The sequence below is a fragment of the Stigmatopora nigra genome, chromosome 7 (genome assembly GCF_051989575.1).
Source record: "Stigmatopora nigra isolate UIUO_SnigA chromosome 7, RoL_Snig_1.1, whole genome shotgun sequence".
NCBI lineage: Eukaryota > Metazoa > Chordata > Actinopteri > Syngnathiformes > Syngnathidae > Stigmatopora > Stigmatopora nigra.
Window position 1 is genome coordinate 11,391,504 of NC_135514.1, and position 22,064 is coordinate 11,413,567.

Sequence of the window (22,064 nt, forward strand, 5' to 3'; positions counted from 1 at the left end):
ATTTTGAATGCGTTACTCTTATAATGAGTGTTTTTATCTTAATTGCAATTATTACCTCGCCGGAGTAGTAGTGGTGCCGATATGGTCCTTAAACCGTAATGTCTGTTTAAAGTGACACACAAAAATTCAGTGTGCACAAAAAAACATAAGGATTTTAAAAATAAAATCCAACAAACAAACAATATCAACCACACTCCAAATATTATTTTTTATTGCAAAATTTATCAACAAAGGGGAGGAAAAATAAAACGACGTGCGCTATTATTTGCTGTTTTACGGCCACGCTACAACCGCACGGATTTAGCCATTTGCTTGCCCACCACCATCAACATCAACACCGGCAACGGCGTACATCGACGGAATATCAAGGCAAGATGGCGTCAGAGGGTCAGTTTGAATACGAGTCGGTCCTCTGCGTCAAACCTGAAGTCAACGTGTACCGAATCCCACCGAGAGCATCCAACCGGGCCATCAGGTGAGGCCTGACCGCAGGGCACGACGCCCGAGAAGCTGTCAGTGGACGAGACAACCCGCATCACGACTATCTACTAGCATACCTCATGTAGCTTCATGCTACTGATTAGCACTCTTACAATTCCAAACAATTCAAAATATACGAATAAAATCTCTGATTCATACCTTTTAGTCAATCAAAACATTAGACGGACAGTGTTGTTTTTGACGCTCCAAACGTGGCCGGCCAGTGACATGCCTGATGAGAAATGATGCTCATGTAAAGCTATTTGTTATTATAGAACTGCCTGATTATATTTAATTTATTTTACATCAGGCCCTCGTTAGATGACTACATTTCCTGATGTCTTATTAACAAGTTAATTATGCTTAATCTCCAATGCACTACATATGTTTAGTCAAAGCTATATTAGGTAAATTATTATAAAATCCTGACTTGAGACTGCTTAATATATATTTTTTACTCACTATATCTTCATTTTAGTGCACATAACACTATTAAAAGCTCACTATTGGTCGGTTGCTGACCATATGAAGACGAGAGTGAATATGGCAGATGATGTAATAATTCATCTGGAGGATGTAGTAGTCGGATGCTCACTTAAAGATTGAGTCACAATGCAAATAGATTTGTCACTCAGGTTTTTACCCACGTAAACACTATCAGATGCACTGACCTCTAATCTAAATTGTAATATTTTATCTATTAAATGAATTTAATCACCTCAAAAGTCAATTTCCCTCAATTCATAGTGTTTCCTTCCCCAGGCTCTTGTTTATCACATTGTTGTCATGTCAGTGTGTGTAAATTCCCCCAGGGCATTCAAAATCAGTGGTGTTGGTCCATGTAACTTAAAATAAACAATTATGAGTGATGCATTTTTTTCCCCCAAAGGGCCGCTGATTGGAAGCTGGACTCTCCCGATTGGTCGGGACGCATGCGAGTGGTGGCTCGGGGGAAAGTCGCCTATGTGAAACTGGAGGACAAAATATCCGGTGAGATAAAGCAGCTTTGTCGTGGATTTTCATTTTTTTTCTGATGTTCTCTGTTTCATTAGGTTTGTCATTCGCTTTCAAGGTGACCTACAAGTTTGTGTCCATCATTCCTCTTTTTCCGTGTCGCAGTCAGACCCCAAAAACAGATTATAGATGTGCTGATCATTTCAGATATAATATTTAGTTTTTTTTATAAATGGATTAAAAGAACTGAATTAAAATACCTGAATATTCAGTTTTTTATAGATCTAAAACAATGTTTATTTTAGCTTTTTTAATATATTTTTAGATTTTACAAAAATGATTTTTGAACTAATAGCACAGAATAAATTCATTAAAAAAATACAATTATTGATTTAAAAGGGGGAGAAATCAGGAAATTTAATATACATCTATACTCTTCATTTTAATTTGGACCTAAAACAGAAAGTCGGCACTCATGATTTACTTTCTCGGACCGCACAAAATGATGCGGCGGGCCAGATTTGGCCCCCGGGCCGCCACTTTGACACCTACGCTTTATGGTATTAAGCAGTGAAAAGTACAAAATTCTTGGTAAGATTATTCAATGTTTAATGCCCAGATTTATGAAGTCATTCTTTACAAAACAGACCGTAGTTTGCCAAAAAATGCTTCAGGATTTTTTCCAAATTACCTTAAATACAGTTGTAAAAACGAAATCATGCAAATATTGTGTTCCAGTATGACATCAAACCTTTGCTCTCAACATTTCCTTATTTTTTTTAAATTCCACTTTTGTGCTAATTTGCAGGGGAGCTTTTTGCGCAGGCACCAGTGGACGAGTACCCCGGCATCACCGTGGAAACAGTGAGCGACTCCAGCCGATACTTTGTGCTCCGCATCCAGGATGACAATGGTGTGTACATTGCCAACTTCCAAAAAACTTCATCCAAACATCTGTATCGTAACAGTGTAGTTTTATTCCAGGCCGCAGCGCTTTTATCGGTATCGGCTTCGGAGACCGAGGTGATGCCTTTGACTTCAATGTTGCACTGCAGGACCACTTCAAGTATGCTGTTCATTTAATTAGTAACAATTGAATATATTTTATGAAAACATCCGTTTTTTCTGCTTCTTTTTATGAAGGTGGGTAAAGCAAGAAAAGGAATTCAGTAAACAAGCACAGGCACCGGACTCTGCTCCTAAACTTGACCTGGGTTTCAAAGAGGGACAAACCATCACACTCAATATCGGGGTAATTTCCATTTTGTTTCACTTTCAGTAATCTACCTCCCCCTGCTGGCATCATCTCCACAATGATTTGAAAAAAAATATGTTAAATTGAGTTAGAAACTTCAGGTCCAGAAAAGCTATTCAAGTTTTATTTTCCTAATGTAACGTATTTTATCAAATCACTTCATTATTTATAAATGGATTGAAAGGACTGGATTAAAAGTCTTGAATTTTCCGTTTTTTTTATAGATCTGCAACATTGTTTATTTTATTTTTTTTTAAATATATTTTTAGATTTTACAAAATGATTGTCGAACTAATAACACAGAAAAAATGATTAAAAATTACAATTATTGATTTAAAAGGAGGGAAAACAGGAAATTTAGTATACCGTATTTTCACGACTATAAGGCGCACTTAAAAGTCTTAAATTTTCTCCAAAATAGACAGAGCGCCTTATAATCCATTGCGCCTTGTATATGGAACAAACACTAAAATGTGTCATTCATTCAGCGTGCGCCTTATAGTCGTGAAATATACTCTACATTCTAATTTGATCCTAAAACAGAAAGTCAGCACTCATGATTGACTTTCCCGGGCCACACAAAATGATGCATTGGGCCAGATTTGGCCCCCGGGCCGCCTCTTGGACACATGTGACATAGACAGACACTCATTCGACTGTTTTTTTCCACTCAGCAATCGAAAAAAAAGGATAGGACTCGTCCACAGAGTTCCGGCGGTCTAGGACTCCTTCCACCTCCCCCCGGAGGCAAGCTGGCACCGCCCCCATCATCCCGATCTAATAATCATAACACGCAACCGTCAGCTGGAGGAAATGACACAGGTGGGTAATTGTAAGCCTCCATGAAAATGCTGATACTAGTCGGGTGGCCAATTAGCCCGCCTCTTGTATTTTATTTTCCTTTCATGTCAAGAGTATTTTGTGATCTAGGGAAACAAGAGGGTACAGTTGAGGTCACCAGGTGTCTTGCTTTTGACGTAACATGTCATGTGTTGACTTCCTTGTCATTTCTATTTAGTAAATACTGCCTGCCACAAGCAAAGATCATATTTATCTTTTTGGGATGAAACATTTTTGCGTTACTCTGACTCACGTGTGAATGGAGTTCATGGACAAGGTCAGGGGAAAATGGTTTATTTGTTAAAAGAAGTCATGTAATTGCATACGTGCTAGGCCACAGTTGACTGATGTAAAGATGTTGCCACACTGTGGAATATAAAAGCCCTGAGTATTCCGTTTTTTTATAGATCTGAAACAATGTTTATCTTTTTTATAGATTTTTAGATTTAACTAAATGATTTATGAACTAAAAACACAGAATAAATGGATTAAAAATGACAATTATTGATTTAAAAGTGGGAAATCAGGCCATTTAATATACATCTATACTCTTCATTATAATTTGATCCTAAAACATAAAGTCGGCCCTCATGACTTACCTTCCCGGCCACACAAAATAATGCATCGGGCCAGATTTGGCCCCCGGGCCGCCACTTTGACACCTATTTACTGAGGTGACAATAAAAATGCTTTTTATTCCCTATTTATTTATCTTGCTATTTGTAATTACCTGCAGGATTGAGTATTTATTATAATTTTTGGAGTAAGAAACAAATTAATCAAATTATAATCTGGTTTTTAGGATGAAAGGAGAAAATCTGTCTCAACATACAAAACAAGTCCTGGAACAAATTGAATTGTATCACAAATGCAACATTGTACTGTCATATTTCATCTGGACAAGTTGCCTAAGAAATTTCCCGAATACGTGACGAAATAAAATCCTAATCTAATCTAATCTAAACCCACTAGGTTGCCTGCTGGACCTGGACACCAGCAATTCCAACACGGTGGCGCCATCCAATCCTTCTCTGACATCCAACTCGGACCTGTGGGGAGACTTCGACTCCCCAAAGTGAGCAGTAAACCCATTCCGCTCTTCCTCCCGCTTTTCTCTCTCTCTGAGCAACATTTATGCAGCACTTTTGGCAAAAAATTGCATTCCCCTTTCAAATGAGGGGTCCTGACAACTCCCTGCCAAGCACCCCCAACCCTCCACCAATTCTCGTCTATTCTCCTAATCCGTTCAAATTCTAATCTTGTTAGTTTCAAAGCCTAACTCTAACACACTCGTCAATGTTTCTTATTTTCTGTTCTTCATTTTATCTGTGAACATAGAAATGTGCTTGAGAAAATAGAACAATGAATGCAGTTTCTGTACAGAGAATATTTATTTTCTGTGTATATACATATATATATATCCCAGTCGTCTAAATTATACGTGTTGTAGATTTTTATTTTCTGGTTATATGCACTCTGTCTGTCTTTAGTCTTAAAACTGGGATTGTTATAGTATTCTTGTAAGTGAGGTTTACTACCATCATAATCTACTTGAAAGAAACTACGTTTAACTGGAGTGGGTGCTCTATAGCACTGTTTAGTGGATTTAAAGGGCACAACAGCAATACTTAAGGTGTACTTGACATGATATAGCAGCTGCTGTTTTTTTTTTTAAACTATAAACAGAAGTAAATCATTTCAGTGGGACCCAAGTTGAACGTAATCCGGCCTATCTTAAAACGGTTGTAATTTAGTGGCTGTGGATGGACTTTAAGTAGGGTCACGACCTTTTTGTCCTGCTTAGTGAAGTCACGGCTTGTCATTCTTTTTTGAAGCCGCTGTCATTGGATAACTCGAAAAATGGCGATGTATTGCAGTTTTGACCAGTTTTCATATATAAAAGTGCTTGAAGGTGATATTTGTGAAATGCATTGTAGGTTGGTTTGCTTTTCGCTTCTTGTGATATTGTCGTGTATAAGCAAATGGATTATGTTGATTTACAATGCAATTGGCACTTTAAGAAATTTAACCTTAACATGTGTTACTGTCTCATGTGAATTATTGTGTATGAATATTGGGAATGAATATGCAAAGATAAATATAAGATGGAAATGACACAACTGCGTGTTTATTTCTTTAAAAGAAACGTGGACGGAAACAAAATTGTTGGTATAGTCCAGGGATAGGGAACGTATGGCTCGAGAGCCCTATGTGGCTCTTATCATGGATCTTATATGGCTCTCCACTAATGTCCCGAATGCACCAATAGGAGCGTCACATTGACACTGTGGCATTGAGACTAGCTTTAGCATCACTTGAATCCTAATTTAGTTTTTCATTCCTCATTTAATTAATATGGATTGATTAGTAACAGCATAACAAGGTTGTCAAAATAAATCAGGGACTTATTGTGATTAAAAAGTGGTGAAATGACACAAAAAATCGCATATTTTTGTAGATTTTTACTTTTAAATTCTGAGAATGGCTCTTTAGCAATAAGAATAGAAAATAAGAATAGTTTATGGCTCTCTCTTTTAAAAAGGTTCCCAACCCCTGTTATAAACAAAAAACTATGACAGTACTTTTAATAGATACTGGATTATTAGTTAACACATTGTAATGTCAACGCAGGTATTTGTGTGAGGAATGGACTTTATTAGAAAGCTTTTTCTTTTATTTTCTTCATATCCACTTGAATTTCTTTGTATTTGAACAAAAGCTGTTGTCATTCCAAAGGCAATTGACGTCTGTTGTCGTCCATAGCGACCAATACAGAAAGTTACTAGTAGGAAATAGACAGTTTATAGATGAAGACAAAGAAAGGGTACTATTAAGGGAACTTGAATGGCTTTCCATAGGACTTTTTTAAAGGGCCATTAACCCTACTTGACATGATCCATGAAATGCATGGTATTCACAGACAATTAAAAGTTAGGACACATAAACAAAGATATGACTCAGCACGTGCGTGTGTGTGTAAAAAAAATAAAAAGGAGGAGGAGACTCCACTATAGGTGATGAGTGCTGGATTTATGATGTTATGGAGTGTTTTGATGACAACCTGAGTTCGGCGCCCCCCTAAACTCATCAGGCCTTGTTTGCCCAGGTTGTGGGGTTGCCACGGCGATTGCGACAGCGTTTCCCATTAGATGACCTGGCGAGGCGGCGGGGCCAGCCGGATAATTCTCGGCATAGCTCGGCTGTAGGTCGAAGGTGAAAGTTAGGGTGGATGTAGTATTGAGATGTGGTTAAAATGTGGGTTGTGTCACCTTTTCGATATTCCTCTTCTTGGCACACTGTTCTTGTGCAGATTTCGTTGTTGATCACATATACTCGAGGGAGGCTGGAATGTAAACAGATGATGATGATGCTAAAATCTAATTTGATCTTTTTCTAAAGATTTTTTTGAAGAATACATTCCTTTTTACTTGACTTTGTACTTTATACTTTTTACTTTAATGATGAGTGATGAGTATGTTAATACTTTAGTCCTATTTTCTGTTTATGTTTCTAATGTACTATTAACGGATGCACTTTTTTATGTGTATCGTATCTTGTGCTGACCTGGCCTCAAATTTCTAATGTCTAAACCTATTGTCACAAATGTTACTGTTTTAGTGGCCATTGAAAGCACTACACATATTGCTTACTAAAAAAAAACAGATGAACGAATGGCAGGTAAGCGTCTGATTTTAGAACTGAAACCCAACCCAATTAATATGACACACACTGCTGCCAACATGTGTGCCGTATGTATTAAAATAGCCCCAAGATCATCGTAAATTCAGCTACTACTTCCATTGCAGTCACAGCCTGGGCAGCGTTGTATATTTGACTGAAAAGATGAATGTAGCGTAGCTCTTGAAGTCAAATAAATGAGCGCATAGTGTACATTTATATCTCTTACTGATGATTGCCATCTGTGCAATAAATCACCTATAAATGCAGCGCCCACCGACGTATCTCTTGATGGGCCGATGGACAGAGTACATCCTGGTGCAAGGATACATCTCCTCCCTGCAGTCTACACACACACACACACACGCACATAAATGATCAATATTTCTTGTGGGTAATAGTCAAATGTGTCAAAGTGGCGGCCCGGGGGCCAAATCTGGCCCGTCGCATCATTTTGTGTGGCCCGGTAAAGTAAATCATGAGTGCCAACTTTCTGTTTTAGGATCAAATTACAATGAAGAGTCTAGATGTATATTACATATCCTGATTTTCCCCATTTTAAATCGAGAATTGAATTTTTTTAATATTTTTTCTCTGTGTTTTTAGTTCAAAAATCATTTTGTAAAATCTAAAAATATATATTTAAAAAAGCTAAAATAAACATTGTTTTAGATCTATAAAAAACTGAATATTCAGGTCTTTTAATCCAGTGTTTTTAATCCATTTATTAAAAAAAAATCTAAATATCATATCTAAAATGGACTGGCCCACATGAAATCGAGTTGACATGAACACGCGAACCAACCCGAGTCTGACACCCTTGGTCAAAGTAATTTGACTTCGTTACTGAAATAAAAACTACATTCTGTAGTAGACCTGGGCAATATGAGTGGTACCTCTACTTAAGAAATTCATTTGTTCCAGAACTGATTTTGTAAGTTGAATTTTTCGTAAGTAGAGATGCGCTTTATATGTAAAAGCCCTAGCAAACTCAGTTTTGGTCCTTTATGCTAACTATATCTCGCGGACTCCATTTTTGGGCCCAAATGTTAACTTCCATGCCATCATTGACGGCACTAGACGTCCCATCCATTGTGTACGTATTTGATACTACCAACTAAACCCTTTTAAAATTGTTTAGACTATCCTAGCTGCTCTAAAATCTACAAAATATGTTTCATGACATGGTTTATTGTTATGATTTTAATATTTTGTACTCTATTACTTCCCTTCATTGTATATTAAGCAACATTTTAGCTTGTAGTGCCTCACTTACTGTCTGGCAATGCAGGGGCAGGTGCTTCAGTGGTCCCCGATGGGTACGTAGAAGGGTCCTGATTTAAAATATCTCTTTGCTGAGCTTGGACTATAGCCGTGAGTGCTGGGAAATATACACACAGAGAGAAGATGAAAAACAACATGAGGGGAGTCTTCCTAAAATAAAAATTATAAAAAGATGAGGGTGACCTGAACATCATTAAACAAGTTGATTTATTGAGTGTGTTCTGTTTGGTAGTGTTACCATGGAGACCACAAAGGAGGAGCACCACTGGAAAGTTGCCCATTCTTTTCACTTGTTTGAGTTGAGCTGCTATATAAACTGTAGGAAGGAGGAAAAATGAGTTCAAAGATGAATCATGCACTTTTAGTGTTTGTTTAGGATTATTGTCATTGTGGTGGTTTATTATTATAATAGAAGAATTGTAGTAATTTTTAGGAACAAATTGCATAGGGTGTTAGACTCAGGTTGGTTCACGGGCCGCCTTAATGTCAACTTTAGGCCGGACCATTTTAGATATAATATTTTGATTTTTTTTTTTATAAATGGATTAAGAGAATTGGATTAAAAGCCCTGAATATTCCGGTTTTTATAGATCTAAAACAATGTTTATTTGAGCTTTTTTAAAATATAATTTTAGATTTTACTAAATGATTTTTGAACTCAAAACACAGAAAAAAATGATTACAAAATTACAATTATTGATTTAAAAGGGGGAAAATCAGGGAATTTAAAATACATCTTAACTCTTCATTTTAATTTGATCCTAAAACATAAAGTCAGCACTCATGATTAACTTTGACCAACAATTTAAGGAAACATTTTCCTTGAAAGGCACAATCAAAACAAATGCTTTTGCACATATGTAATGTAATGTACAGTAAGTATATCTGTCTATATTTCAGTCTACTATTGCATGTGTTGTGTACAAAGGGTGTTTTTAAACATTTTCTCATTTGTAACAAGTTTTTTTCTCCCTCAGTCACAAGCCTGCATCATTCTCTTGCAATGTGTCAGAGCAACTAAGTCCAAATTGTGAGTTCTCTTGAAAGAATGTGGGTTTTTTTGGGAGGGGGGGGGGGTTGTTTTTATTTTTTTAGGTGCCCATTATGAGCCTTTCCTTTGTGACGCATTCTTTCACATTATTCTTTTTGTCGCACAAATCCGAATATTTTTTTTCAAGCTTACGAGTCATCCGTTTTAAATTTTCACATATTTCTTTCTCTCTCTTAGGTTTAACTCTTAAGACATTAAAAAAGTGCTGAACTTTAAGATCAAATCTGGGGATATTTGCTCTTCTCTGCCCTTCAAAACGTATAAAACATGAGACAATACTTACAACTTTTGCTGTTGTCCCAACCTGCTTTTGTTTAACGGTTCCTTTGTCCTCTTGTTGTTTTCTCCTGTTCTCCTTCTCTCCTTCTCCCTCCTCCTTGCCTTCTCCCGCCTATCCCATCATTGTTTTCACAATTTCTGCCTGCCCCATTTCTAACATGCCTAATTAATAGCATACTTCCTGTTGGTTTGTTACCACAATATTCAAATAACGCTGATTTTCGGCATATTTTTCTGTTTTTTATTTGTTCAAAATGTGCCTTGCAATTTTTATATTGGGACTTTAAGATTGACAAAGAATTTGAGTCGATCTATTTTTGTCATGAACAATTTTGGAAGTACTTTAACACTATAAATTCCAATTAAATATGTAGTACAGCAGATAAGTTGTACTAAATGGGTGGCAGAAATGGAAATCTATCGTTGAAAATGGCAACCAGTGAGTTAATACTTGAAAATACATCTTAAAAACCTATTTTAATGCCCGGGAAAAAAGTTAAAACACATCTGATCTACTTAAAGCAATTGATTTGAAGTTGAGTGAAAAAAACTTTCAAATTGGCTTCTGTAATCATGTTACCACTCCCCCTGGTGGTAAGAGATACCAACTACTAGTCGCAACTACCACAGCAGAAACATTCGGCCAATGAGGAGACAGACACACAAGGCAAATAGCATTAAATGATAATACTACATACTACATAATGTATACCCAGGCTGATAGCCATAACAAAACATGACAAATCTGAACAATACGGCATAACGCAGTCGTCCTAAAACGACAAACAGGTCAGGTGACTTCCAAAAGTGAGATGTCCATCATCCTCCTGGTACATCGGGGTTACGCGGCGTGCTTTTTGTGAGGGCCAGGGGTTTAGTTGGCGGGGCCTAACAAGGTCGCAGGAGAGACTTTGATGACAGCTTGACAGATTGGAGGGCAGAGTAAGCAAAAGCTGGGATCCAAACGGGACTATCCGTCCTGTAGCCGTGTCAAAATGACATGTCAGATATGAAATACGGGAAAGGACTGCAGGAAATACCCTGAATGATCACAATGCTTGGGTGCTGTTGTAGTTAATACAAAGCAACTAACAACGACTGTTGTATATTTTAGATTAGATCCAAATTATTTATATGAGAAGAAAACAATATATATTTTCAAATTTTCCATCTGTCATCCCATAAAAGGTCATTCTATGTCTATTGCGTTTGTGGAATTTTTTTTAATGGTCATTCTTTAATGGTTTCCCTCATTTTTGTACAATATTGCCCCCTGTTGTTGACTGAAATGAACTTCACAACCCAAACAAAACCAGCAATATTGATTCAACATCATTTTTTTAAATTATGATACAGTTGATTTTTTAAATATATTTTTTAATTATATTTACAAGATATAACAATTTGCATATAAAAATAATGGAACAATGTAAATAATATTTCTTGTGTGTACAAGACGGGAAACGATATGGTGGTATTTAACAAAATGGCCGTAGGTATGACAATTGTACAGACGTATTACTTCTACCTCTGGTCAGGTAACCCGAATTAATCCATAAAGTATGCTGTGTATTAAACACCCGATAAAGTTTCGCTTTGTTTATTACATGAATGTGGTTTGTCACTGCATGCCAGCATTGTAAGACATGTTAATAACCTCCTTCCATTTCAGATGGGGACACGGTTCCCCTTCTGTGTCTCCCCAAGGTGCTGCATTTCACCCCAGTGGAAAAATGTTTCACCATTGCTGGGCTCCCCTCAGAGAGAACTCCAAAGAACTGGAGTGCTATCATGACCCAGCGGGGTGTAAACAAAACCGTACGACTGAGAAAGGTTGGATTGCCAAAAGAAATCTTAATACGTGATGACACTTTTCACTGCAAGGATACATTTCACATACATTTGGTCACCTGTATTGACTTCCACATCACGGTCATTAATCAAACTCTAGTTTCGCTGATCTCTCTTTCTCTCAATGTTTCTCTCATTTTCTGCACTATTTCATCCTCAATAGGGTAGCAGAGGGTGCTGGAGCCTATCCCAGCAGACTGCGGACCAAGGGCAGGGGACACCATGAATCGGTGAACAGCCAATCGCAAAGCACTCGGAGACAAACAACCATTTAAACTCACAGGGGCAATTTATAGTGTCCAATCAGCCTACCATGCATGTTTTGGAATATGGGAGAAAACCGGAGTACCCGGAGGAAACCCACGCAGGCCCAGGTAGAACATACAAACTCCTCACAGATGGACATGACCTGGATTTGAACCCAGGACCCCAAAGCTGTGAGGCAAACACGTTAACCACTCGCTCCACCTTGCCGCCCTATATATACATACATATATATAAAGGTAAATACTTTAAATATTGTACTCGCAGTGAAAAAAGTTCCTCTCCATTTGATATACTAGTAAATCCCTAAAAACAAGTTAGTGGGAGTTTTAGCATAAGTCCACGATATTCGAGGGATTACTGAACCCCTTCTCTCAATGTCAGATGGCATAAGCTTCAGATCACACATGTGATTGTAATTGGGAAAATCAGTACAATACATTGAAGTATACAAGCCTAGTCCAGCTCCATGTTAAATATAAAACAAATATCGGAAAGAAAAACATAGCCATCTGGTGGGCACAAATCCAGATCCTTACGCAAGCCCACCGATGGACGCATGTAGCCTCTATTTTTATCGGCCATTCTAATTGAGATGATCATGTTCATGAGCTCTTAATGCAAAATTTGCAGACAGTTCATTGTCAAAGCTGTAAATATGATCTAACATCTTGCTGGCATTTTTGTTTTTTGTCTAAAAGGGACATTTTTTAACGTCATGCACAAGGGAAGCTCCGTAAGATTATAATAAGACAAACACACTTGGGTTTGGTCTGGTTTAAAAAATTCTGACTGTTAGCATTAGCAGAGTTTTGGTATGCTGATAATAGTGGCGAGGTGATGATGTGTGGGGTGCGTAAATAGAGGTCTATTAATAAGACCATGTGAAGTGGCCCTTCTCTGGGGTTAGCGCGTGCACTTTTAGTAGGGCCACCTCCACAAAGTCAAAATGTTACTGTACTTGGAAACCTGTGTTGTTTTATACGAGCAGCCAAAGGGAATCAATTGTTAATCTCAGTCTGGCTTCTGATGAGTGGGGAATCACCACACCAAATCATTCCGTGCTCGAAGACCATAAAATATTGCCCAACATATTTTTGGGGGCGCCGTAACCGGACCACGAGTGATTTTTCATGCAGTGATTGTCCCCGCTTGACAAGATGTAGGGCAAGCACTAAGTATGGTGGTGCGGTTGTAGATGGTTATTGCACGTGGGCTCTTTAATGCTGGTGGAAAGTAAAGTAAAAATAATTTACAAGTGGAATTAATCTCAAGATGGCACTGCTATCACTAGTAATAGTGCTAGTAGTAATAGGAGTAGTAGTTGTCGTAGTAGGTTGTAGAATTAGTAATAGTAGTAGTTGTAGTAGTAGTAGTAGTAGTTGTAGTAGTAGTAGTAGTAGTAGTAGTAGTAGTAGTAGTAGTAGTAGTAGTAGTAGTAGTTGTAGCAGTAGTTGTAGTAGTAGTTGTAGTAGTACTAGTAGTTGTAGTAGTTGTAGTTGTAGTAGTAGTTGTAGTAGTTGTAGTAGTAGTAGTAGTAGTAGTAGTAGTAGTAGTTGTTGTTGTAGTAGTAGTTGTTGTAGTAGTAGTTGTTGTAGTAGTTGTAGTAGTAGTTGTAGTAGTTGTAGTAGTAGTAGTTGTAGTAGTAGCTGTAGTAGTAGTAGTAGCTGTAGTAGTAGTAGTAGTTGTAGTAGTAGTAGTAGTAGTAGTAGTTGTAGTAGTAGTTGTAGTAGTAGTAGTAGTAGTAGTAGTTGTAGTAGTAGTTGTAGTAGTAGTAGTAGTAGTTGTAGTAGTAGTAGTAGTTGTAGTAGCTAACATTGTAGTCTTTATCAACCAAAAATGTTAACATACCAATCTGATTTTCAAAATGGTACACTGCTGCCATCTGCTGGCATTTGTGGAGCAGTAAAATTGATTTCAAGCTTGAAATTCACTGTGCGAGCTATCAAGGTCAATGATGACAACAGCTTCCATTCTAGGGAATATATTTTTTATTTGTGTTATATCATTGTTGTAGCATTCATCTTACAAACAAAAAATAAACAATTTGAAATTCCTGTTCCTTTAAAAAAATACACAGGGACCCTATACTATACATACATATATATGCGCAAAACTTTACAGACATTATAGATAAAATTATAGTAAAAGTTGATTTTATTATTAAAACACACATGAATACACACAGTAATCTATACAACAGGAGAATTGACAACAATATCTACAGATGTAATAAAAAAACTGAAAATACAGAATACATTTGCTTACAATAAAATATAGTACAGTTCTTGTATTAAATCTCATTACATGTTGTGTGCAATGAAGTGCAGTTTTCCCTGCATTACAAACTTATCGTTATTGTGCACATTTGACACCCCTGATATAATGTTGACTACAAAAAATATATATATAAAAATCCTTATCTTTCCCCTCTCCCTTCCCTCACCAGCTCTTCTCCCACTCCTCCCCCCACCTCCCCAAGTTTCTTGGCCTCCCGCTTGGCCTCCTCCTCCCTCCTCTTCTCCTCCTTCTCCGTCTCCATCAACCAGGGTCCCCCCAGGTAGCTCAGGATCTCCTCAGGGGTCCCTCGCCTCTCGGGGTCCGGATGGAGTAACAGTCGGAGGAGCTCCATGACATGCGAGCTGAGGCCGTAGAACTGTGATGGCGGAGGGTCGTTCCGCCGGTTCTCCATTTGGACCATGGACCCATCAGCTTCCTCTAGGCCCTCCCCTCGCTCAAACCAGACCTTGTATTTGGCGTAACCGGGGTCGTCACTGGTGCTTTCTTGCCAGGGAAAGCAGCCAGTAAGGAGACAGTAAGTAAGAATCCCCAAAGCCCAACTGTCAATGCAAGGCTCCACCGTGATCCAAATTGTCTCCTTCTCCTCTTCTTCCTCCTCCTCTTCATCCGTCAGATCGCTTTTCTCCGCCTCCTTAGCGGCCTCCACTTCGGGAGTGCAAAAGGGCGACTCGTACCAGACAGCGCCCACGGTGTGGCCAATGGCCCGGGTCAGGCCGAAGTCGCCCAGTTTGACCCAGCGGCATGCACTGTCGCAGAGGAAGATGTTCTCGGGTTTGATGTCGCGGTGGACGAAGCCAAGGGAGTGTAGGTGAGTCACGGCGCCGCTTAGTTGGGACATGACTCTTTGGACGTGTTCCTCGTCCAGGCCCACCTGATGTTGAAAGCAAAAAGAGTCTTTTTAATGCCATGGATTTCCATAAGGAAGTTTAACTGTATATTTATGTGGTTGTGCATAACAATCATTCAAAAACAACCAAATTTAAGTTGAACCCCATTGAATTGATTGCTTTTATTGTTATATAATATAATTAAATTTAGGAGCAGCCCGGCGACTTGAGTGGTTAGCACGTCAGCCTCACAGCTCTAGGGTCCTGGGTTCAAATCCCTAATGAGGATAAAGCGGTTCAAAAAAGGAATGAATAATGAGATTTAAAGTTTTACCACAATGTGCACAAATAACAACAACAGACAAGTGATCAATAAATAATAATTATTAAATGACCAATGAATCGGGCGGTGCTGATGACAAGATGCGTGTAAACACTCAGCGGCGCTGTGGGAAAGCTCCCTCCTCCCATTATGCGCTATCTTAAAAGAGAATAGGTCGTGAGAGCCGAGTGTTCTCATGCTTATCGCGTTCTTTGCTTGTTACTGGCAGTGACAAGATGGCCGTTATCAACTTGCCGTTTTGCTGACGTGAGCAAAAGGTTGCTGCGTAGAAGCACGAGTTCTGTTGCCGACGGCCCGCTACATGTGTCTTATCGAGAGATTTCTTTTTTAAATCAAGTACAGCCATTTTATTGATTGATTAAGTCATGATCAAAATCTGTTCGATGTCAACTGCATTCATTATTCATCTTGATTTTAATTTCTATCTATCTATTGTAATGATAAAATGACTAATTATTATTTATCACCAATAACACAGAGGAAAATATATTATTTATCATTAAAAAATAGGCCTCTGCATCATTTCTATTTTTATTATTCATTCATTTTCCAGACCCTTTATCCTCACAAGAGCCATTAGGGGTGCTGGAGCCAACTATAAGCACCAGGCGGGGGACACTCTAATTTAGTGGCCAGCCAATCATAGGGCAACAATTTTCTCATATATTTTCAAAATGGCTAAATGTTTTCCTTCCATTCCTTCCCAACACGCTTTGACGCCAACTGACCTCTGACACAATCACGCTGTACAGGTCGCCGTAGAGACCGGCCTGCTGGGCGAAGACATAATGCGACGTCGTGGAGAAGAAGATTCCCACCGCCCGTGTCAACGAGGGATGCGTGCAGTAAGAAAGCGAGAGGTTGTACTCCCTCAGGAAGGAGGTAAGCGTCGTTGACTTGCGAGGGAAGAACTTCAAGGCCATTGGGGTTCCTGCCCGAGACCCACAAAAACACGATATTGTATAAAACACACACAAAAATAACGAAAAAGCTCGCCTCAACATTGCGATTGAGTAACCTCGCGATCAAATTTAACTGGCTCTCCAGGGGCGATTGGGTTACCAGAACATTACGGCAACTCTATCCAAAGAACGCCGCTAGATTGAAGTGGCTGGGGCGTAAAAAGCAAAACGGCATCCATCCAAAGACTCATCCGTCCTCACATTGTAGCCAAAGTTACGCCACACGATACAAAGTTTCATCTCGAGAGCGAAACCAGAGCTAGGATGGCTTTCATTAGGGATGCGCATCGAGTAAGCCGTGTTATCTAACTGACCGTAGAACCAGATCGAAGGGCGAACGGGGGAATTTCACACTGTGTGTCGATGGAACTGACCTCTCTTCCTGTGGACAGCCAGCATGACTTTGCCGTATGAACCTTCGCCCAGGAACTTTAGAACTCGGAAGTGGTCAGACACTTTGAGGCTGGATATGGCCTGTGCTGAGAGGAAGCAGCGCTCGTCCAGCTCCTTGGCCGCCGCGTCCTGCGGATAGGAGATTTAAGTTTTAATTTGGGTTTTAGTCAACTTGAATTGAGTAGTGTGAGTTTTTAATGAGTATTTGTAGAAAGTATTTGTTATTTTGAGCAAATATTTCAATAATTTTAAGTCAATTTTGCTCATTTTTTTAGGCGTTTGAGTATATTTATGCCAATTCTTCTAGTTCAAATGGATTTCTTGTCTTTTGCTGTCATTGGTAATGATTGGGTTAATTTTTAGGACATATACTTGAGGAGATGGAGTATTTGAGTGCATATTTGTCTTTTATTTATTGTTTACATGCATATTTTCATGTTGGCCATGTTTCTGCTACTTTGAAAGTTGTGGATTTCGGGAGAAGTTATATATCAAAAGTTTGACATTTGCTAATTTAACTTAGTAGTAGTAGTATAATCAATTCTAGGCGCCAACATTTACAATGCAACACAATTTGAGGGTACGCGAGAGAATATGTGAAGACTTTAGGTGGGGTCTTACAAATGGCAATTCATAGAATGCAAAGCGAATGGGATGAATGACACTGAGCACCCGTAGGAAGAAGACAACTCTATTTTAAACAGATCATTTGACCTCTTTGAGGATGGCCACTGGCTTGTTGATGTTGATGTTGCGCGCAGGGATTAAGCGCTGCGGATTCAAATGTCCCAAAAATTTGAAGACAGTCACGTCTGGGGCAACACGTTTATACGAATGACCTCCATGCTTAGAATATTGCGTTACCTCGGAGGTGTAAAGTGATGCCGATTAAAAGGGACAGGAAAAAAATATGAACTGATCAATTCCCCGACATCTTAACGATATCTATGAGGGCAGAATGCCATTGAAAGTATTAGATGTCCAATTCATTTTGACTGGGAGGGGCGAATTAATCCATCTTTTTATTTTTTTAAGGTTTTATGAGTACATTTTTTAATCAAAAACAACAGATAAGACCAAAAAGTAGAGCATGTACATGTAAATTTATATGCATTGTATATGCATATGTATATATATATATATGTATATATGTATATTTATATGTATATGTATATACATGCATATGTATATATATATATATATATATATATATATATATATATATATATATATATATGTGTGTGTATGTATTGATATTGCACACTTATTAATATTTTTAAATTAAAATTGTACTGCAGTGTTTGCAGTAGTTTCTTAGGTTAATTAAATTCCGTTTTTACAATGCATCACAGTCCAAATCTAATGAACTAAATCACTTAGGACTCCTACAATTTTGATTACGGCACTGCAAAAAAGAAATTAATATTCCAATTTAATATCATGACTCATCTTCAAACAATTAATCTACTCAGTGAGATTTGAAATATAGTGAGGTGAGTTACTCACTGCCATGCTTCCTTGCTCTCCTGTTAAAATTGATCGTCCCTTGATTGCGTCTTTCTTGGATGAAGGAGCTCCCTTGTCCTGCTTGTTTGTTGAGTCTACTGCACCCTGCGACTGATCCACGTACTGGCAAAGTAGACAATGACCAACACTCCCTGGGGGCAGGCACTGACACTAACACCCCCTTCTCTTTTCCTACCCTGTGTCCAAATCTGTCTGCGGTTCAACTCTGGGCTTCTGGCGAGTGGTCCCGAATGGGTGGCGAGATATTTCAAAGCTCTCCTATAGTGCCACCCTGTTTCCAATCTGTCATTGGCCTTAACCCTTCCTTCCCTTGTCACCTCCTCCTTCTTTCCATGTCCCTCTTTTTTTCTCACCCCTTTACTTCCAGCTGGAGTCAGTGAATTCCCTCCATCGTGTGGGATTCTTGGTTTAATCAACAGGTATGTGGGAATGATCGCAATAGGCCAACAAGCTGTTGCCTTGATCCCAGGAATCTTACTAGGATTATTGGGTACAGTTAAGCATGCCTCTAGTGACTTTATTGCCCAAGATCACTCTCCTCTTATATTACTCTTCATTCCATGTCTATCAATGCATGGGCGGTAATAAAGAGATGAAGAAGCCTAAATGTGTCTGCCTTGGCCCACATGAATGCGTTCAATTGTTTGAAGACTTCAATCACATCCGTATCACTCATCTCAGCTTTCATTCTATTCTCCATTTACGTACACAACATGTTTCAATAAAAGGGCGGGAGCTAATGTATAATACAGATAATATACATTACATAACAGCTCGTAAAGTATATATATTTTTTTATATCTGTGACTTATAGTCCCAAAATAAGGTGGTTGTGATATTAAACCAAAAACTACAACTACATTCCAATGACTACAAGTTGCTATTCCCTATTTTACTACCACATTACTTCCTGAAAAATCTACTGCAGTACATTAACAAAACATTTGTACTGGGACTAATATACTCTATTTTACCTCAATATGATATTTTAAAAATGAATTTCCACACAATAGTCATGATTTTATCTATTAATTATTATTTTTAATCAGGCAATATAGGCAGCTGCTCATTTTGGCATTAAAAAAGGGAACTAGCACCAGAAAAATAACTAAATAAAGACAAACAACTCTATTCCCTTGCTCCTACTGTATTATGGAATGTCAGCACGTCAATCCAAACTACAGCGTCTCCACCCCAGCTGTTGTTCCTACTTAGCACCATCTTCAGGACCCCCTGGCTCCCACCTCAACACCCTCCTCTGCTTTCCGTCAACGCCCTTCGATTTCCCCCCTGGTAGTACATACTACCATACTATTATTGCTACTGCCGGGGTTATGTAACACAAACACAGGCTGCTATCACAACGGCCAATTCGTACTCAGGTTACCGTCCTACTCTCAACTACTGTGTTTTTGGGCCCCTCCAGTTGTAGTCACTCCGTAGGGGTCCTTCGAAACCCCTGCTGTGACAACGCCAGTCCATCATCCAATATACAGGCACAGGTTCAAAATGAACGCAAGCGTGGTTTTATTATTAAGTAGTGTGTAAAGTTCTTTTTTTGGAAGGTGACACTGTTTATGGAAATGATGCGTTCAGTGACATGACAGATTTTGAAGAGCTGTCGACTAAAAAAATGAAGGATTGGCATAGCGTTAGCTATTAAAAAGTTAAATACAAAGTTGATATTTAACCATTAATTGACAAAAAGAATTCCTTAATATCTCATATCATTTTCTGGACCACTTCATCTTCACTAGGGGTCGCGGGGGTGCAAGAAAAGAGGAAAAAAAAACAATACTTGTGTAGTTTTATTGCACATTTCACTTATTTTCCACAATATTTAACTTAACTTTCCATTTTTTAACCATTTATTTAGGTAGTATTTTCTGACAAATGTTTGCAATATCCTTTTATCCAATTGTTTAGGTACTGTACTACAGTAATTTTATTATCCCATATTTAATTACTAAAAATATACTTTTTAGGAACATCTTATTTTTGATGAAATGCTAGTTTTAGCATTGTTCATGATGGTACTAGGAAAAAAATTAATGTACTTTTTTGAGGTGGTACTTGGTGTAAAAGTACTCATTCGGCAATAACTATTTTTTCACTCATATTTAGCAAACAAGTAACATTTTAGACATTTCTATATAAAATACATAAAAAATGGCTAAGGTTAAAATACAGTGTTTTCTTGTCAGAACTAATATTTTTGGAAAGAAAGTACTATTCATACTCAATGATGTATTTTCTTTGGTGTGGAAGAAATATTTTTTACCATTTTAAAAGATGTCTGAAAAAAATTGGACATTTTGACAAATCAAATGATATAAAAGTCAAATAGCTCTGTTTAAGGGGTTTGTGTAGTATTTTCCAACTGATCTAGAGGTATACAAAACCTTTATATGGTATCGTAAGTGCAGGGAAAGAAAGTTTGCAGTGTGACATAACCACCCGCCGCCACAACACCTGTCATAATGGCCTTTTGTGACAGTGCTAATCGCCTGCATTTTGGGGGTTTATCTCCAAGAGATTCATATTTCCAAAGCAGTGTCACTACGTGTTACAGTGGGTCAAACCCCAGTACAATTTCTCTTGTCCTTCTCCGTGGAGACCTGAAAGGATGAGTGAGAAACAAGCGGGATAAAAGTGCAACATGGGATCAAACATGTCTGCGAGGGCAGCTGTTCCTCTCTTGTTTTGTTTTGTGGGGCTTACTATGTCGTATTTATGGATCTGCAGACAAATGAATGTTCGAGTTAGTACGAGGATGCCGCGACGTGGCCCGTTTATGCTATAACCACAGCTTGTGTTGCACGTTAGCACTGTTCAGTGTTTATTATGCTGAGTATGGAAATAGTCAGAATACCTGGAAGCATGTGATGGGAAACAAAAAGATTGCATTGCAATGTTACACAATGTAAATAATGATGCAGCAATTAAATGCAGGAAAATGAGGAACTATTCTTAGATGTTCAAATTAACAAAAATGAGGGGTGGCACGGTGGGGGAGTGTGACGGCCTCCAGGTTCTGGGGTCGAGGGTTTGATCCCCGAGGGGGGGTCGTCAATGTTTGGAGTTTGGATGTTCTTCCTGAGCTTGTGTGGTTTTCTTTGGGTACTCTGGTTTCATCCCAGATGCCAAAAATTTGCAGGGTAAGCTGGTTGACCTCTAAATTGCCCCAAGGTAAGCGTAATAGGTTGTAATAGGCCTAGTGATCGTAATTAGCTGAGATAGGCTCCAGCACCCCCATGACCTTTGTGGGGATAAGTGGATGGGAAAATGAATGAAAGAAACATTTATGAAGTCTTGAATAAAGGTAGAACTACTGGAATTAGATCATCTAGACATTTTTATACATAAAATGTATAATCTAAGAAATTAGTATAATCATAAAAGCATAAAATGTATAATTTAAGAAATAAAAAGATATATTTTTATGTTTTGTCCTATTTTAATCACAGGTATGTTTTTTTTAGGTGGAGTGGATAAAATAGATTGGATAGACTGATAGTCAGATCAATGAATAGACAGATAAGGATAGATGATATATTATAGATACATAAAAAGATAAAGATCGAACGATGGATATATAGACAGAGATCGATCTTTAGATAGATGATTAGAGATAGTTTTCAAGTCAAGTCGAACATTCTGTGAGCTTTTGGTTGGATCATTTTAATAAAATATGGCAAGAAACACTGCTGTATGGTAGTTAATGAAAACAAAGGTGGCGGGGGTGCGGTCTACTCCGTTCCGCTCCCCTCCGTTC

The 22,064-nt window shown here is 38.3% G+C and overlaps 3 protein-coding genes across 4 annotated transcripts; 1 reads left to right on the plus strand and 2 right to left on the minus strand.

Annotated features, from left to right (window-relative positions):
• Positions 1-270: 270 nt before the first annotated feature.
• Positions 271-5,649, plus strand: necap1 (NECAP endocytosis associated 1). The gene is made up of 7 exons (XM_077720091.1): positions 271-475; positions 1,370-1,470; positions 2,243-2,347; positions 2,419-2,500; positions 2,578-2,686; positions 3,364-3,511; positions 4,502-5,649. The coding sequence occupies exons 1-7, from the start codon at positions 375-377 to the stop codon at positions 4,606-4,608; spliced, it is 753 nt and encodes a 250-aa protein (XP_077576217.1). The 5' UTR covers positions 271-374; the 3' UTR covers positions 4,609-5,649.
• Positions 5,650-6,163: 514 nt separating this feature from the next.
• Positions 6,164-9,930, minus strand: mfap5 (microfibril associated protein 5). 2 transcript variants are annotated; one of them, XM_077720960.1, is made up of 6 exons: positions 9,826-9,930; positions 8,730-8,807; positions 8,484-8,588; positions 7,466-7,553; positions 6,799-6,872; positions 6,164-6,729 (listed from the first exon to the last, which is right to left on the minus strand). In XM_077720960.1, the coding sequence occupies exons 2-6, from the start codon at positions 8,770-8,772 to the stop codon at positions 6,617-6,619; spliced, it is 423 nt and encodes a 140-aa protein (XP_077577086.1). In that variant the 5' UTR covers positions 8,773-8,807; positions 9,826-9,930; the 3' UTR covers positions 6,164-6,616. The 2 variants fall into 2 exon arrangements, with proteins under 2 accessions (XP_077577086.1, XP_077577085.1); XM_077720959.1 differs by lacking the exons at positions 8,730-8,807; positions 9,826-9,930 and having other exon boundaries at positions 8,484-8,715.
• Positions 9,931-14,355: 4,425 nt separating this feature from the next.
• Positions 14,356-17,607, minus strand: sbk3 (SH3 domain binding kinase family, member 3). The gene is made up of 5 exons (XM_077721490.1): positions 17,602-17,607; positions 17,477-17,533; positions 16,744-16,891; positions 16,136-16,338; positions 14,356-15,108 (listed from the first exon to the last, which is right to left on the minus strand). Exons 1-5 carry the CDS (start codon positions 17,605-17,607, stop codon positions 14,356-14,358), a joined length of 1,167 nt encoding a protein of 388 aa, XP_077577616.1.
• Between the last annotated feature and the right edge of the window lie 4,457 nt (positions 17,608-22,064).